We start from the raw sequence: 19322 nt of genomic DNA, 5'->3' as shown, positions 1-19322 counted from the left end.
AATACAATAAGCTATTACAAGAATAAAGTCACTATATTTCAGAAAATAATCCACCTGCACTATAGTCTACTGTGCATTACGTGATATCTCTGCTGAGACGGTAGAAGTCAGACCTCCTGACAGACTCAGAGCCCTGTTTGGGACGCTGGTCTTTGAATGAGACAGTTTAGGGAAGTGGCTGTAGGCTACGCTGCTCTACATGGGAGGTGGAAACACAAAACTACAGCCGAGCGCGTCCATAGTCCTGGATCCTCTGGCAAAAACTGGTCTGCACTGCTCTGCCTACTTTCCAGTTCCTCATCTCTCATTTCCACACTGTGCTCAGAGCTCCATGCTGTCTTCACTCCCATCATCCTCAATCACATCATCTCCATCATCTTTCTCTATGAAGGATACATCTGATATTAACCGCTTATCCTAATTGTAACCTAATATAACAAAACACACTAACATGTTAGTGTTACTTAACACCTTTCAGTCAAAATGGCTAAACATGGTTTGCTTTGATTTTGATATAAGCTCACCTTGTCTCAAATCCAAAGAGGATGATGAGGGGTCTGTTGCTACTCCACTCCCTGGTGGGACAGTTTCTGAAACTGAGGGCCATGCTTCTATTGAATCTGACATAACTATAATGTTGACATGATATTTATCTACCGATGAGCTACCAAGCTACCTATGACACTGATTAGCCTATTACTGCTAATTATAGACATTATAGCCTATTAATTTAAAATTAAACATGTTTTAAATGAGGCTATTACAATGGTGTGTTGTATGCAAACAGCATTGTTAGTGTTTATGTATTTAGTTTTTACCTCAGATTACATGTATAACCAAATGATCAAGTGTATGTTCTGCTCTTTATAAGGGTTGTCTCAGTCCGTTTTTAGCGCTAACAGTCACAGAGATATTCAAGCAGTTTAGCACCATGGATTTGGTTTTCTAGTTTGTGCTCAGCTTTCTTTGAAAAGAAGTCAGTTACCAATTGTTTCCCCTCATTCTGTTTTCTCTGCTCCTCCTGTCTTTCCTTTCTTTTTGGTAGCATGATTTGGCTTTCTTTGAGAAAGACATTTCTACAGCAGAAGTTTGCGCTCCACCAGACGCTCTCAACTGATCTAGCTAACGTAATGCGTGCAGGTGGACTAAACCATTTGGCACATTAGCAAGGGGGCGGGGGAGGTGAGCCCTTTTTGTATACAAAATATAGTCAGTCAATCAACCAAGTTATTCAGCCAATACACTAACTTTACATTTCATCTGATATGCATTATGAAATGTTACTAGGAAATGAAAATATCCAGGTAAAATCAAATATATTCCAGACTTTTCAAGGGCCCTCTCTCCCCTTGGGCCCTGGTAATCAGTATTGGTTTTACCCCCGGGTCCGATGCCCCTGGTGTCTGTGCCGCTGCTCGTCTCTATTTCTCCAGAGAGAGTGGACACTAAGCGATGCACAGGTCTGCTTCTGAGCTCCGTGTGTTTGAGTCTGACCTGAGACTGGATCGTTGTGTAATGAAAGGTTGACCAGTAAACGTGTGGCTGAGGGGGGACCCTAGGATGATCATGTTTAATAAACACGTTTTATTTCGCTTGTTGTTCTAATTCTATTATTAATGGGAAGTAGACCTAAGGGCGACACGGCGCCCCCAACACTTTTGACGCCCTAGGCAATCGCCCTGTTTAAACCTCTGTTAAACCCACAGATATTTTTTTAAACATCCAGAAGAGATCAGTTTTCTAAAGACACCAAGTATGTTGAGTTTGTCAGTTGAGTCAGTCACCACAGGAAACAGATATTGTAGAAAAGGAGATGTAAAAAATATGAATATGTACATTAAAATTTAAATTGTACATATGTACATATATACAATATCTGAAATAAGATCAGTGATTAGTTTACACTGACAGGAGAAATGATCAGAGGGGCAGAGTTTTTACCACCATAGTTATTACCAGTATGGAAATATGGGAAGAGTTTCTCAGTGAAAGAGCAGCCAGTAAAGGAGTAGATAAGAGCTGCAGCATCTACGTCATAAAAGGAGACCAGACCCTCCTCATAATCCACAAACACCCCCACCTTCTGAGGAGGAGACTTCAGAGAGAGACGGACTGGAGGGTCAGCAGCAGCTTTGTACTCATTTCCATCTCTCAACGCTATAGTCCAGAACCCTCTCTGAGAGTTCAGTGTGATGTCTCCCTTCCTCTTGATCGACTCTCTGGCCACTCCTAAAGTCCATTCAGTCTTTCCTTTAACTTGAACCTCAAAGTAAAATCTGCCTGAAGAGAAACTCTGTTTTCCTAAAACACAAACACGATAAGAAAATCTCTCCGGGTTATCTGGGAGATTCTTCCTCACATCACCAAGATTCACTTGTTTTCCATCATCAGACAGGATGAGATTAGGATGTGCTGTATCAGGATCAAGAGTCACATCCACTGCATACTGCTGGACCCTCTTCAGCTCGGCTTCAAGCAGCTTCTTCATCTCTTTACTGAGTGTCTCCTCCAGCTTTCACCACAGCTTTCACCACAGTCCCCTCATATGATGATGGACGGATGCTGACCTCTGTCCAGTCCTTGGTGGGTGGAGGTTGTTGGATGTTTAGGGACTGGACACTCTGGAGAAGATGGAGGTGATCTTCAGAGAGTGAGAGCTGCTCCACCTCAGTGCTCCTCTTCATCAGCTCAGAGATTTCCTGTTCCAGCTCTTTGATGAAAGCTTCGGCCTGTTTTTCTGTTGTTTTCTGCTTCTCTTTGATCGTGTTGATGAGCTCATTCAGGCCTCTCTCAACAGACTCCTTCAGAGAAGTGAAGACCTGAACACCTTCTGCTATCTCTCTGTCTGCATCTTCCTCACTGAGGTCGACTGAGTGTTTGATCTCCTGAATCTTCAGTCGTCTCTTCTGGATCATCTGCTGAATTTCAGTCCCTGTCTTCCCCAGCTCTACCTTCTTTCCTTCATATCCTTCTTTCAGAGGAACAACTTCATGCATCTTGTGCTCCAAAACAGTGCAGAGCATGCAGACACATGTCTGGTCAGTCTTACAGAACAGCTCCAGAGGTTTATCGTGCTTCGTACACATCCTGCCTTCCAGGTTCTCCACAGGGTCGATCAGCTGATGTCTTTTCAGACGTGAAGCTGTCAGATGAGGCTCCAGGTGAGTCTCACAGTAGGAGACCAGACACACCAGGCAGGACTTCAGGGCCTTCAGTTTGGTTCCAGTGCAGACGTCACAGGGAACTTCTCCTGGTTTGGACACTTGTTGCTCTGAGCTGCTGCTGCTGGCTTTCTGTTGAGCTGACTGTCTGAACTGAGCAACCATCTCAGAGATGAAAGTGTTGACGTGCAGCTCAGGTTTTGTGTTGAAAACCATTTTACACATCGGACACAGTTGCTGGTCACTAGTATTCCAGTGTTCAGTGATGCAGTTTTTGCAGAAGTTATGTCCACATGATGTGGTGACAGGATCAGTAAACACATCCAGACAGATGGAGCATAGAAACTGATCTTCACATTGCAGAATGCTCACAGCAGCCATATATACACCTAGTGTGAATGAAAAGAAAAGAGAACATTCAAAATACAGTTTATTTAATGTTGCAAGCATTCATGTACGAGCCCTCCCACATTCGGGTTGGGGATACTGATGGATCGCCAGTCAACATGGCTCTTGCATTTTCCACGATCATCAGACACTGTGGTCATGAGTTAGACGTTATTTCCTGTGTTGCTCGTGTCACTAAAAATGAAGTTTTGCACATTTTGTACCATTTCCGGTGTTGACTATGTGGTGCTAGAGAACACACTAATGTAACGTCACATTGCTGTATATCAAGTGTAGACTAATGATCTGTGTCACATACAACTTACTTTCTGTTGTCAGTGGTTAGCGCTATAAATTTGACTTAATATAGGCGTGTAGATGTCTTCAGAAATTTGGGTCAGATTGGACAGCGTAAAGTCAAGTTAACAGCTTCCTGTGTTATGGTGAAATATGCAAATTGCCCAACACATCACATCATTCCACGGTAACAGAGAAGCTTCCCAATTTGGCGCCGTGACGGTGTTGAGATTCTGCTGACCCAATTTCAGATGGATGTGTTGAATCTCCAAAGAGGACTTTGTAACAGTTCCATACCTGTAAATGGCCTAAAATGGCATGTTGTCACATGACTTATGACTTACTTAAATTTAAAACTTATTTTTCTATGGGCTCTATTCCCAAAGTAGTTGTAACATTTTTTCTAAGATATGTGTCCCTTTTTCCAATGTTTTTGTTAAAGACGAAAATGTATTTAGGAACCTGAGGCCATTTTTACAATTCCTTGTCCGTCTGGTTTTATTTTCTAAAAAAGCTTGTAAAACATCAACCCTGTTGTCTATAGTCAATCAATGTACATAGTTTTTTTTCTGGAAAATAAGAATATTTGTGCTGTAGTGAGGTCAATTGAATGTAAAAAAAAGGTTGTATGACCTTAAAAACAAATAAATAAATAAAACGGAAAATGAATCTCACAGATATGTATTGATATCACACACAGAACAATAAAAGCTAAGCCAATCTCCTGTCTAAATCAGTTCCCATATGTCTTGGGTGTCAAACTGTGAAGAAATACATATTATAACTTATACAGTTGACAAACTATTTACATTTCTTCAAAAAAAGGCCCAAATGTATCCCAAATATCTAAACAGTGACGCCATTCTTCTCTGTAGAACGGCCATAGACCGTAGATATCTCTCTTTTTCACTTTACTCTTTGTTCTCGCTCGGGTTTCCTGGAGTGAACTCTCTTTTCCGCTATATACTCTTTGTGTGATGGACCTGCCTTCCCATTGGTTGAAAAACGTAAACACATTCTTGCAAAGCATCATGGGAGATTTATACTAGACGGTAGAACAGAGCTAGCGGCAGAAATGACCGAAAACATGATAAATTATGGACATCGAGTGGATAAATCTTGGATGTAAGCGTTTGGATTTATTGCTGTACAACTCCGAAAAGAGGTACAAGTTCCAGGCTGGATAGAAAACCTTCTGTAAAGGCTACGAAGACAGCAATGACACCCCCGTGATGGCTAGCTTGTTAGCTTTTAGCAGGAAAAAACGGTAAGCAGCTCAATTAAACCATTACGAAATTATCTAAATATTAATCGGAGGTGCCGTGTGGCGTCGTATACGACCCAGTAGGTCGCTGAAGGTTAAAAGCAAAACTTCGTCTAGCCCTCCTTCCCTTTCCCTATGTGGCTATGCCAATTGTCAGGATGCCATTGTAAATAACAACCTGTTCTTAATGACTTGCCTGTAAAAATAAAGGTGAAAAAAAAAATTATAAAAAAAAAACAACAGTGTGGGCGTGTCACAGCCATTTGGAGTGTTTAGCGATAATCGAGAAAGTGGCTGTGACTAGAGTGTACATTGTCCATTCTGCTTGAAAATTTCCCATAATCAACAAGAGTCCAGGGGTCCGTTTCAGGAAGGAGGTTTAACAAACTCGGAGTCCAACCCTGAGTTGATTTACCCTGAGATGGGAAACTCTGATTTTTCGGTTCCAGAACAGCTGATATGAGTTGGTTAAATCAACTCAGAGTAGGTTCACACGCGTGCACCACCACAATAAAAAGGCAGCATGAATGGAATTTAAGTGCAATACTGCGGTCAAAGAAGTACTACGCCTACTAATCCCACTGAGGCTGCAGCACCATCATTAACAGAATTATAATTCATAATATTTCATTTCAAAGGGTTTACAGCACTCCGTTTTAATGGCTCTTACTGGTTTGTGTCCAGGGAACACTACAAAAATGTTTAAAACACGTTTCAGAGTGAGTCATATTCTTCTGACGGCGCTTTGCTATACAGTGGCTTTTACTTTAAAGAAAAAGAAAAGAAAAAATTATGTGACATAAATAATCGGATGTAGAGCATGCCCAAAACGGGTGACGTTAGTGATATAAGGACGCATAAGGTTATGTAGCATAGGCTGCATAACAGACTGGGAAGAAAAACGATACCGCTCAAATAGGAAGTTATCTGAAAATTAAAATGATGGAGCTACAATATCATCTCCCGAGATATAACAGCCTGCGAAGTAAAGTAGAAGTAAGCACATTCTTCATCAACGGGATCGTCAACAAAAGAAAATGCCATGTTTTTAGAAAAAATAAACTTTCATAGTCTGCCTAACATGGTTAATAAACCAACACCATTTTTTGTATTCATGCAGATAACAAACTGCTCTAAAATGCGCCTGAAACAAAATGAATGAATGAATGAGGAAATGAAAGCGTGCTGTTTCAGAGGAAGGAGATTGAAAGAAACCAAGTTTCTTGAAGAAAACCTGCTCCCGACCAAGTTAGGTTCACAGGCTCAGTTACCATAGTAACTGACTCTGTTTTTCTTTGCATTTTTTTAAATATGTTAAGTCCATATGTGTTTGTGTTATGTTGTGAATGTGAAAATGAACTGTTACCTCCTTTGTCAGCTCTAGCCACTGAAAAGAAATAAGCAGAGAAATCAGGCCAATTACAGGCCTTTACCTTTAAAAAATTATTATTACTATTGTATGTTGCTATTCCTCCAGAATTATACCTAATGAAGGTTTTAGACTGAAACGCTGTATTTTTCTTCTAAATAAATTATTGCTTGAGTAATGGTCAGATTTTCTCTAAACTTTTTGATTTGCTACTTTTGATCATATCCTACGCACCTGCCCGACAAAAGAGGTGTGCAAAAAAGCTTTCCTACATAATACCTGTTTATGAAATGAAAATCGAATGACCAAAACATACACTGACCGCAGGTCACAAATAACAACCTGTTCCCTTACAAGTATTGTGTTTCTCATGTCCACCCACTCTTTCCTCCTGAAAATACAAATTAAAAAGGGAGACTGACCTTGTGGTCCTGAGCTGGTGTCTGGCAGACTCTGCACCAGATCATTCCTGTTGATCTCCTCTAAAACCTTCTTGGTCACCTTCAGAGCTCCTTGAAGTTTATAGGTTTTCACCATCTCATCCACCGTGTCCTGCCTTTCTGCGTTCTCCAACTTGGACACTTTGATGCTTTGGTAGCCTTCCAGGATGTCTTGCTGCAGATACCATTTGAATTGTTTAAATTCCTCTTCTTTTAAATCCTCCAAAGTGTTAAAAAGGTCCACTGCCGTCATCGTGGCTTCCTGCTAAAATCAGAAAGTTTTGTCAAACTGAAAGAAAACTGAAACACAAATGTATCAGAGCAGAAGCTCTCATTGGCTAACACAGGAGCTGTGTTGATGTGACGTATGTGTAGTTTAGTCAGTTAGAGCTCCTGCTGCTGCTCTGTGGGCTGGACCTAATGTCATTTTGAAGTGGCTCTTTGACGTGAGACCAGGGCTCGAGCTAAAGGACATTCCATCGTCCTGGGGCCAATAAAAAACAGGGTCGGGGACGTTGAAAATTAATTTTGGGACGAATTTGGGCGGTTGAAAGAATAGAGAGTAGCATAGGCTGCAGCACCCCCACTTCCCACGCCTATGCTACTGGCTGGTGGCGAAGCTGGTGGCGAAGCTTTAAAATTGCGATGACAATAAAATGATATCTTATAAATATCTCTTGTGGTTGTTTATGTTCCACGACATTTAGTATGTCATGTTTGGGGTGTGGGATGAAGAGTCGGATAATTTTAGTAATTTTAAAATTATTTAATTTATCTTCAGTGTGTATTGGCCAATCAGATTTGTCTTGAAGCGTTTGCGATTCGGCCTACGCATAGCACACACGCACACTCACAGCCACACACAACAACAAGTTAGTTTCTACTATATCTATCAGCTCTTCGCCACCTGAAAACCTGGCTCCATAGCACTATCACTCAGAGTAGACTTTCGTACATGGCACTGCTTCACCTTCACAAAGACATTTTGGATGATCTGGATATTCATGTTCTCATGTCAGAGTTTATCAGCCGAACTACAGAGTGCAAATAATAATATAATAATAATAATAATACATTTTATTAAAGGCGCCTTTCTCTGCGCTCAAGGACACCATACAGGGATACAAAAGACATTAAAAGCAGCAAAAAATAAAGAATACAACAGCAATAAAACAACAGAAAGAAACAGAGCAATTCTATGATTGGTGTACCAAAATCATCGTAAGGTAGAGACATGGTGACTTACACCTCTGTGTCTTTTTCCTGCAGCCGTGCAGGCCCAGATAGCCTATATTTAGCCTAGTATGATTGCGATTCATGTATGCCTATTATAAAGAAGCAAATAGTCTGTAACATTTTAAAATGTATCACATACTGTCCAAAAAGAAAGATTTGGCATAGTCTGTTAATTTGTGGCACTTAGGCCTTTTTTTTGGCCATTATGCGGTTTATGAACACTTAATCTACTTGTGGTTGTTTTAAAATAAACATACATTGTCATCTAGAAAACTGATCCTGGTGCATCGAGCTCCTTGTTTTAACACACATTTTGATTATGCATGTATTGCTAATAATATATAATTTACATTGGTTGCACTATATAAATAACATTTTAGTTTATATGCACACATTCACACAAATATTTAGATGGGCCTACTTTTTCAATCACTGGTTGTTGGAGATGGCTGTGCAGTAGGCCCTATGTTGGGATATAGTTTGTACACACCGTCAGCTCAGCTGTACTTCTTGGAAGGGAGGGGCGAGTGAGGAGGAGACGGAGGTAGAGTGGTCTGCAGAATAAGAGCCTGTGTAACATAGCATCTTTAAATTTGATTCTAGAACTAAGCTTGTCTAATGAAAAGACATTGAAAAGTCATTGGCTGGAGAGGCCTGAGGGCACAACGGCAGGAGCATCTGATCTTGACTGTGACAACCCTCCGTTTGACAGCTGTCATTTTGCCAGATTCTTGACTGAAGTTATTTATGTGACAACACAAACTGTCCCAGCCTATCACACCTCAGCTCCACCCAACCCACCTCCAGTAGCTGACAGAGACAAACTGCAGGTTTCAACTTGTCCCTTCAGAAACCTCTGGATGTGTTTATACTCAGTCTGTACTTCAGGATTTTAAGACTGCTTTGCTGATAATAATAATATTAATAAATATCTTTTATCTTGTTGTTGAGGACATGTGTCCACAAATCAAAACCAAGACAGATTTACACTTTTGATGGATGAAGTTTGTGACACACACCTGCCAATTAAAAACAACTCTCAGCCTTCACAAACGGCTCTGAGCAGTGAAGTCAGCGGAGATTAAAATCTAACTTGTTTCCTGGTGCTGATTAAATCTGACTCAACTAAACATAAAAAGGCTCATTTTGGCCAAAACATCACACAGTTTACAATAGTGCTGAAAGAATGTATCACTGTTCTCATCTTAAAGTATATTATGTAGCCCCAAAATATCACAACTGATAGCTGAGTTTCTTCATCAAAGGTGTGTAATGTTACCTGTGAGGCTGCTCCGCTGTTAAAGTCCCGTTCAGATGAGGTCAAAGAGACGTGGTACCTTCATCAGCAGACACTGACAGATGCTGCTGCTGTCTGAGTTCATCTGACTCCTCCTAACACCTTTATATCTAGAAGGGTCCTATGACATGTGAGCAGGACCCAGTCACACCTGTAGTGCTGCCAGTCAGCGCTCTGATTGGACAGTTTTCAGGTTAATTATGTAATGTGGGAGGAACAGTCTGAACTCATAACAACATGTACAAACCTCGAGTTTCATTCCAAGGAAACTGAAGTTGGGATGTTATCTGTCCAGCGTTGACTCGCCTCTTACTGCAGCTCTGTTGTTAGGTTTTTTTCTTCATACGTTTTTATTACTTTAGTAATGTACAGATTAATCCCTGGCTTAACTTAAGGTGAAGTTGGTACTGTACCTGTAACTTCTATGTGAGGTAATTTTGAGGGGAAACACTGAGCCGTGAGGTGTGAATTTCTTGTTTTTGACTGACCCCGTTGGTACTGAAAACGACTGTTGGTAAACTAGTGTTAGCTTTGTGTTAGCAAGTTAGGGCACTTGAAAACATGATACTGTATAGCTTTTTTAATGTATCCAGATTTATTACAGAAACTTAGTTAGCCTAAAACAACAACTCACCCTTCGTCTTCATGCAGCAGGTTTCTATGCACGGTAAACCAGCAGGTTTGAAGGGCGACCTGTGAGCAGGCCACCCCCCAACTTCCCACGGACATGCGCCCAAAGCACTAACATTAGCCACCATAAGCTACTGGTCACACCAGACAAAGAAAGGTTGCATCAGAAAAAAACCTTACTGTATTGTAAATGAGAAAGGATTTGTTTTAATACTTATCATTTGTGCTTTTCAATTGTAAAAGGAAAGTAATAGTTTTTTGTACTTTCTCTGAAGAGTTACTTCACAGTCCAAACTAAATTTAAATCCTTGAATAGTATAAGTGGCTGTTTTAACATTAGGTAGATAGACTGGATATGTATTGCAGATATCTTTATTTAATTCTTCCTCTTCCAGAAATAACTTTCTACATATCTGCAATAGATCTTATTAGAACATGTCCACATCCTGTTGTGTAGACCAGTTTTTATTAAAGAACAGAACTGCTAACAAAGCTCTGCTTACTGTACATTTCCTCCAGTACTCAAGTCACTGCTTACTCAGGCCTTGTGTTCAACAACTGCTTTATTTTACAGTTTTTATTCTACAATCACATATTTACAGATTTCTTTGACTCATAAACCATCTTACAGAATTCAGGAAACAAGTAAAAAATGGCCAAAGTGACCAGTAATTACCCAAAACATTTTTCACACAAGATAGAAACTTCCATTAACTTTTTATACCTGGTATAACAACGACACATACTGTGTTCTGTAGACACTATGGGATGTAATAGGCCTGACTCTTAAATGAAGCTTAATGACACAATGAAATATTCAGCAATATGTTTTCTGTGGCTGCACATCAAATACAAATAAATGTGTATATGATTACATAATCAACACATTAATTTGATGCATCATGACACATGTTATGTGGACGATATCTATTTAAACCTCTGTTAAACCCAGGCATTTATTATAACTTCCCGAAGAAATCAGTTTTCTAAAAACACCAAAAATGTCAAGATTAAGTTTGATTCAATTTGCAAAGAATTTCTGCATGTTTAAACATATGATAATAAATGGAATAAAGTGTAAATCAGTCACCAGAGGAAATAGATTCTGTAGAAAACAATATGTAAAATGTATGAATATGTACATTTGTTCCCTTGATTAAAAATAAATTAAAACCTGAAATGAGATCAGTGATTAGTTTAATCTGACAGGAGAGATGATCAGAGGGGCAGAGTTTTCACCATCGTTATTATTACAGGGACTGAAGAATGGGAAGAGTTTCTCAGTGAAGGAGCAGCCAGTAAAGGAGTAGATAAGAGCTGCAGCATCTACGTCATAAAAGGAGACCAGACCCTCCTCATAATCCACAAACACCACCACCAGCTCTGCTCACTGTACATTTCCTCAAGCTGCTTCACATTACAAGCCTTTCACTGGTTCTCTGGTGGAAAGCTTTTATTGTGAAACAGCCAGAGTTAATAGAGCAAGTAGTGTGTAGGAGGCAATCATAGTTGACACAGACAAACAGCCATAGTTATATTGTTACAAATTTCACAAGTAATTAAAAGAGTGGAACTTCCTTTGTGAGTAGATCTGAAGTTTAGTGTTAATCCTGGTTGTAGAAAGTGTAAATGTGATCAGCTGTACTCACCAGTGTTTGTCAGAGACTCTGCTGTGTTGTTGAGAAAGACCTGATGAAGTCAGTTTGAGTTTTCTTTCAGAGAGAAACAGAGTCTTGTCTCTACTGCAGCGTGGCTGACACTCTGACAAACTTAAGTTTCATTTCTGGAGTGTGACGTTGTATCTCTCCTCTTTCCAGTGTTGCTCCTCCTCTTACTGCAACTCTGTGCTTTTGTTTCCTCCCTCTCATGTTCACTCTTATTGGGAAATACCAGGGTTTTCTCAGCAAAAAACAATGGACAGCTGATGCAGTGGTACTGCACGTCATTTGTAATTGCCCTCGCTTTTAATGATGGCTCCGAGGCAGAGATGTCTCGTGTTTGTTAAATGCCAGTTGCCTCGACTCCTCAAGGGTCTTCCTTGACTCTTCGACTCAAATCTCCTCTGGGCGGTACTAAGACGTGAGGAGAGGAATCAAGAAGTGGAATCGAGGAGAGGAATCGGGGATGCTCAAATTGGGAATCAGGAAAAGCCCATGGAGACGTGCTCGGACATGAGGAAGGCTGTCAGCTCTCAAGAAATGTTCCGAGTTTAAATTAACACCCTGCACTTATCAGTTATTGTTGTTTGACTCTTTCAGAGAGATTATACAACATTTGTTGTCAGACAATACCCGCAAGAAGAAGCTCTGCAGAACAACTATAGATGAAAAGAGGAAAATTCTCTGATATTCCTGTTTTTTTTTCTTAGTTTTGAATTGATTTTCTGTTGGGGAAATGATTAAAACTGTAAAATGATTGGTTTCAAGTCTTTAGACTATGGAAGATTCTTAGGGCCAGACATAAGGGAACAACATGAAAAGAGGAAGACCATCAATTTATTTAGCATTTTGAAAAAATATTTTTAACATTATTTTCAACATTTCAAGTCAGACAGTCGATTACATATTATGAATAACGTCAACATGTTAAGAATTAAGTGGCTTGTTTCTCAAAATTTCGACGTCTGAAGATTTTATTTTTAAGTCTTGACATTTCAACTTTCTTTTAAGCATTTGGACTTATCTTGGTCTTTGCAAACATACTTTATTTCTGCAATCATGCCACAATGATTTAGACTTTTTCTTTCCTGTCTCCTTATTGAGTAAAATAAACCAAAAAAACATCAACCAACCAATTACAGTAAAAATGTAAGAAATACATTAATGTAATAAAAAGATTCAGAGTTGTAGTTTGCTCAGAATTTGCTCTTCTTAGTAATCGTAAACACATTTATACATATAATCAGAGGAATATTGCTGTATTTACATCAGATTCAATATAATTACATTAGATTGTAAATCTCCTAGACCCGGATTTGCAATTTAGCTTTAATTTTAATTTCAGATATCCCAAAATGAAAAATGGATATCCACAAACGTTTTGCTATTGCTTTGTTAGTCATAATTTTAATTGTAGATATCTGGATTTGCATATTTACCAGTCATAATGCCAAATGTGGTTATCCATAATTACATCTGTAGTCAAAGTGTACTTTATTCAAAATGACATTTATGATATCTGAAATTAAAATGATGACTCGTAACAACTGGATTGTAGATATCTGAAACTGGAGTTCTTCCTAGCAAGAATTCTATTGCAGTATTCTAGAATGTTGATCCTGGATCGGAAGCATTTAAATACAATCTGCAATAAATATCCAGTCTAGCTATTAAATGTTAAGACGACTTGCCCCATAGTACCAGACATAAGGGAACAACATCAGAGGAGGAAGATCTTCAGATTGGTCTTAGCTTTTAGAAAATTATGTCAAAATGTTGAGAATTGTTTTTTCAACAACATCCTCGACATTTAGACTTTATTCTCCATATTTCAAAGTTATTCTTGATATTCAGACCCCTATTCTCGAAATGGGATTTGGACTTTAATTTTTTTTTTTGGATGGATAAAGACGAATGTAAGCCTGGGTTGTTTTCTGTTATAATGAATTCTACACCTGCATCTGCTCTATCATGTTGTGCACATTGGTTCCAGAATCCTTTTCCTGCCTCAGCACTCGGCCAGCACTGACACAAGTGTTTTAACTTGCACCGAGCTGTGCACAAACAAGCCAGAGCTCTGTCCGTGTCTGCTGTGTCCGGGAGACACTGCACCACTATCGGAGGAACCCGCCAACGCTGAGCTCAGGATGAAAACGGATAAAACTCACTGTCATAAAATAACATGTAACAACAATAAAGACCTTCTTTCTGACATCACATGTCCCTAAACACACGGCCTGCCTGTGTGGAGACCTGCCGCGGAGGATGCTCTCTCCTCAGCATCAGAAACACCGTCAACTTTGATCCGCTCAACAACTTCCGGCTCTTTCAAAATAAGTGGAACAATGTGGTTTCGGAAGTCAAAACCCATCCATTTTCTGAATAAATGTTTGGATTATTAAACATTATTTCTTAACACGTTAAATTATTAATTTCATAGTAAGTGCAACAGCAGGTTCTCCAAATAGGAAAGTGGCTTACATGTAAAAGTAAAATGTACAACTGTTGTGGTAGAAAGAACCAAACCAGCAGTTTAAAGTGATATCAGAAGAACTGATTTAGGAATAACACCATTAACATTCTTGGTCAACAAACTTTATTTCTGCAAATATGCCACAATAATTCTGAATTTTTCTTTTCTGTCTCATTATTGAGGAATACAAAAATTCAAAAAAATCAGACAACCAATTTACACCTTTTTTTCTCCATTTGTGGATATCTGCAATTGCTTTGTTTCTAGTCATAATTTATCAGCACATTAATTTGATGCATCATAACATGATATCTATTTAAACCTCTGTTAAACCCACAGACATTTATTATAACTTCCAGAATAAATCAGTTTTCTAAAGACACCAAATATGTCAAGATGAAGTTTGATTCAATTTGCAAAGAATCGTTGCACATTTAATCTTATGATACAAAATGGAATAAAGCGCAAATCTGTCACCACAGGAAACATATTCCGTAGAAAATAAGATGTAAAATATGTGAATATGTACATTTGTTCCCTTTATTGAAAATAAATTAATACATGAAATGAGATCAGTGATTAGTTTACTCTGACAGGAGAGATGATCAGAGGGGCAGAGTTTTTACCACCAACATTTCTACACGGACAGAAGAATAGGAAGAGTTTCTCAGTGAAGGAGCAGCCAGTAAAGGAGTAGATAAGAGCTGCAGCATCTACGTCATAAAAGGAGACCAGACCCTCCTCATAATCCACAAACACCCCCACCTTCTGAGGAGGAGACTTCAGAGAGAGAAGGACACCAGGGCCAGCTAGAGCTTTGTACTCATTTTTATTTCTCAACCATATTATCCAGTAACCATCCTCAGGGCTCAGTGCGATGTCTCCCTTCCTGTTGATTGACTCTCTGGCCACTCCTAAATTCCAATCAGTCTTTCCTTTAACTTGAACCTCAAAATAAAATCTGCCTGAAGAGAAACTCTGCTTTCCTAAAACACAAACACACTCAGAAAATCTCTCTGGGTTGTCTGGGAGATTCTTCCTCACATCACCATGATTCACTTGTTTTCCATCATCAGACAGGATGAGATTAGGATATGCTGTATCAGGATCAAGAGTCACATCTACTGCATACTGCTGGACCCTCTTCAGCTCAGACTCAAGCAGCTTCTTCATCTCTTTACTGAGTGTCTCCTCCAGCTGAACCACAGCTTTCACCACAGTCCCCTCATATGATGATGGACGGATGCTGACCTCTGTCCAGTCCTTGGTGGGTGGAGGTTGTTGGATGTTTAGGGACTGGACACTCTGGAGAAGATGGAGGTGGTCTTCAGAGCGTAACACCTGCTCCACCTCAGTGCTTCTCTTCATCAGCTCAGAGATTTCCTGTTCCAGCTCTTTGATGAAAGCTTCGGCCTGTTTTTCTGTTGTTTTCTGCTTCTCTTTGATGGTGTTGATGAGCTCATTCAGGCCTCTCTCAACAGACTCCTTCAGAGAAGTGAAGACCTGAACACCTTCTGCTATCTCTCTGTCTGCATCTTCCTCACTGAGGTCGACTGAGTGTTTGATCTCCTGAATCTTCAGTCGTCTCTTCTGGATCATCTTCTGAATTTCAGCCCCTGTCTTCCCCAGCTCTACCTTCTTTCCTTCATATTCTTCTTTCAGAGGAACAACATCATGCTTTTTGTGATCTACAACAGTGCAGAGCATGCAGACACATGTCTGGTCGGTCTTACAGAACAGCTCCAGAGGTTTATCGTGCTTCGTACATATCCTGCCTTCCAGGTTCTCCACAGGGTCGATCAGCTGATGTCTTTTCAGACGTGAAGCTGTCAGATGAGGCTCCAGGTGAGTCTCGCAGTAGGAGACCAGACACACCAGGCAGGACTTCAGGGCCTTCAGTTTGGTTCCAGTGCAGACGTCACAGGGAACTCCTGGTTTGGACACTTGTTGCTCTGAGCTGCTGCTGCTGGCTTTCTGTTGAGCTGACTGTCTGAACTGATCGACCATCTCAGAGATGAAAGTGTTGACCCTCAAATCAGGTCTGGTGGTAAAACCCTCGTTACACATTGGACACAGGTACTGGTCATTGGTATTCCAGTGTTCAGTGATGCAGTTCTTGCAGAAGTTGTGACCACATGGTGTGCTGACAGGATGAGTGAACACATCCAGACAGATGGAGCACAGAAACTGATCTTCAGATTGCCGATAGTTTGCAGCAGCCATATCTACACATAGTGTGAAAGAAAAGAAAAATACATTCAAAATCTGTGAACAGACTGATCTTCGCCTAAAGCCTATAGTTACTTTAGCAACAAGTAACTTTATCTGTCCAAAACTCTTATTGACCTTGATACCGAGTTCACTCTCACCAAACTGGTCTTATAACTTCATGACAGGTCCAAACTGTTCCACTTTACTTAATTACAGTTTAATGTGATGTCAACACATAAAGATAAATCCATCCATCCATCCATCTTCATCCGCTTATCCGGTGTCGGGTCGCGGGGGGAGCAGCTCCAGCAGGGGACCCCAAACTTCCCTTTCCCGAGCAACATTAACCAGCTCCGACTGGGGATCGAGGCGTTCCCAGGCCAGGTTGGAGATATAATCCCTCCACCTAGTCCTGGGTCTTCCCCGAGGCCTCCTCCCAGCTGGACCTCCCTCCACCTAGTCCTGGGTCTTCCCCGAGGCCTCCTCCAAGCTGGACCTCCCTCCACCTAGTCCTGGGTCTTCCCCGAGGCCTCCTCCCAGCTGGACGTGCCTGGAACACCTCCCTAGGGAGGCGCCCAGGGGGCATCCTTACCAGATGCCCGAACCACCTCAACTGGCTCCTTTCGACGCAAAGGAGCAGCGGCTCTACTCCGAGCTCCTCACGGATGACTGAGCTTCTCACCCTATCTCTAAGGGAGACACCAGCCACCCTCCTGAGGAAACCCATTTCGGCCGCTTGTACCCTGGATCTCGTTCTTTCGGTCATGAGGGTAGGAACGAAAACTGACCGGTAGATCGAGAGCTTTGCCTTCTGGCTCAGCTCTCTTTTCGTCACAACGGTGCGATAGATTGAATGCAATACCGCACCCGCTGCGCCGATTCTCCGACCAATCTCCCGCTCCATTGTCCCCTCACTCGCGAACACAACCCCAAGGTACTTGAACTCCTTCACTTGGGGTAAGGACTCATTCCCTACCTGGAGATATACGTACATAAAGATAAACGGTTTCTCTAAGTTTGACAATTGGGCATGCCATGGCATATTTATGTTGCCAAAACACAAAAATGTCAAACAATGCTAACTTAGCATTAAAAGTGTCACAATTTACTAAATGACACTTAAAGCTATAGTGCATAGTTTCTGCCGCACCCATGAGGAATTCTAAGTAATGACAACAATTATGCATGTGAATGGCGCCAGATGAGACCATACTGAGAAATACAGAGTTTTATGGAGCTGAGAGTCTTAATTAGCTTTGTAGTAACTCATTTAGCAATGGCATGAATGTAACGGACGTTAATTATTATAAAAAAAGTTAAGTACTTAAAGCTTTAATGACATTATAAAATACTTCATGTTCATGATAGGTGTCATGTCATAATTATGACGGTGTCATGTCAGTCTAGTCTAATTTAAGCTTAACATCTGAGTGGAATGAGTGGAGCGATCTCCTGTAAGTTTACCCCCACAGGAATCTATCTATTTATTTATTTAAACTCATGCTGGAAGTATTAGGCTTAGCTGAACCTTATAAAGACCTGAAAGATATTACGGGCGTCTAAAACAGCAGAATGTGTTATGTGTTGACGTCCTGCGTGACCTTGGCAGTCTTATCATCCAGCTGTTACTGTTAGAGACACAGAGTTGAAGTACTTGTCCACCTGGAAAGGTTATGAGGTTATATTGACCACTGACCTGAATGAGACCTGGGTACCACTAACTCAACTTACAGAGCATGAGCTTGAAATTCAACTACAGTAATGTTACAACAAATAGAGACTACACTGAAATAAATGTTAGTTTAGTTTTTTTTATCTGTAAAATAGTTTTTTATCTGTTTACGATCTTAAACGATGCATCGTTCATGGCGTTGTTTACAGCTGGAGAATGTGCCGAGTGCACAAGTTGTATCAGCAGGTCACTAATATCAATCTGTTCCCTTCCCTTAAATATTGTGTTTCTCATGTCCACCCACTCTTTCTTCCTGAAAATACAAATGAAAAAGGCTGACTGACCTTCTGGTCCTGAGCTGTTGTCTGGCAGACTCTGCACCAGATCATTCCTGTTGATCTCCTCTAAAACCTTCTTGGTCACCTTCAGAGCTCCTTGAAGTTTATAGGTTTTCACCATCACATCCACCGTGTCCTGCCTTTCTGCGTTCTCCAACTTGGCCACTTTGATGCTTTGGTAGCCTTCCAGGATGTCTTGCTGCAGAAACCATTTGAATGTCTTAAATTCCTCTTCTCTTAAATCCTCCAAAGTGTTGAAAAGGTCCACTGCCGTCATTGTGGCTTCCTGCTAAAATCAGAAAGTTTTGTCAAACTGAAAGAAAACTGAAACACCAATATATCAGAGCAGAAGTTCTCATTGGCTAACACAGGAGCTGTGTTGATGTGATGTATGTGTAGTTTAGTCAGTTAGAGCTCCTGCTGCTGCTCTGTGGGCTGGTCCTAAAATCACCGCAAGTATTGACTGTGATGTAATATTACAATAACGACGGTGTCCCATGGTGGGATAGTGCTACGATTTTTAACATAACAGCAAGGAAACAAACTGCAGGAAAACCAAAAGCAGAGCCAGACCCTTATCCGCTAGCCTCTGGCCTCACGGCAGCTGCTGCTGCAACGGGGAGACGGTAAGTTTGCTAGCCACGGTATTGGTCGTTAACATTGCTGTTAACGTTAAGTTACAGTTAACGCTATATAAAGAGACAGCAGCTGACATTTGCATTTACAGTGAACGCGCTGACAATAACGTTATATGTTTCCGGGGTGAAGTTAGTTTAATGTTTGACATTCTTCAGTTTTCATGGATGTTACCTTCAATAGGTCCATGTCAAATCCTCAATTTCCTCCAGTTTTAGGGTATATTGGAGAGCTAATTTAGACAGAGGTTTCA

At 40.6% G+C, this 19322-nt stretch overlaps 1 protein-coding gene and 1 pseudogene across 2 annotated transcripts; both read right to left on the bottom strand.

Moving 5' to 3' along the window:
* Positions 1-1894: 1894 nt before the first annotated feature.
* On the bottom strand, positions 1895-11896 carry LOC114567522 (E3 ubiquitin-protein ligase TRIM21-like; annotated as a pseudogene).
* Positions 11897-14791: 2895 nt separating this feature from the next.
* Positions 14792-16437, bottom strand: LOC114547512 (E3 ubiquitin-protein ligase TRIM21-like). Of its 2 annotated transcripts, XM_028566854.1 has the most exons (2): positions 16209-16437; positions 14792-16175 (listed from the first exon to the last, which is right to left on the bottom strand). In XM_028566854.1, exons 1-2 carry the CDS (start codon positions 16433-16435, stop codon positions 14792-14794), a joined length of 1611 nt encoding a protein of 536 aa, XP_028422655.1. In that variant the 5' UTR covers positions 16436-16437. The 2 variants fall into 2 exon arrangements, with proteins under 2 accessions (XP_028422655.1, XP_028422654.1); XM_028566853.1 differs by having other exon boundaries at positions 14792-16437.
* Between the last annotated feature and the right edge of the window lie 2885 nt (positions 16438-19322).

This window comes from Perca flavescens, chromosome 2 (genome assembly GCF_004354835.1).
Source record: "Perca flavescens isolate YP-PL-M2 chromosome 2, PFLA_1.0, whole genome shotgun sequence".
Classification (NCBI taxonomy): domain Eukaryota; kingdom Metazoa; phylum Chordata; class Actinopteri; order Perciformes; family Percidae; genus Perca; species Perca flavescens.
Note: the sequence above shows the minus strand (reverse complement) of the source record. Positions and strands in the feature narration are given on the sequence as shown.

Excerpts from the sequence above, each read along its gene's own strand:
- LOC114547512 (XM_028566853.1), bottom strand. The coding sequence starts at position 16,435 with ATGGCTGCTGCAAACTATCGGCAATCTGAAGATCAGTTTCTGTGCTCC.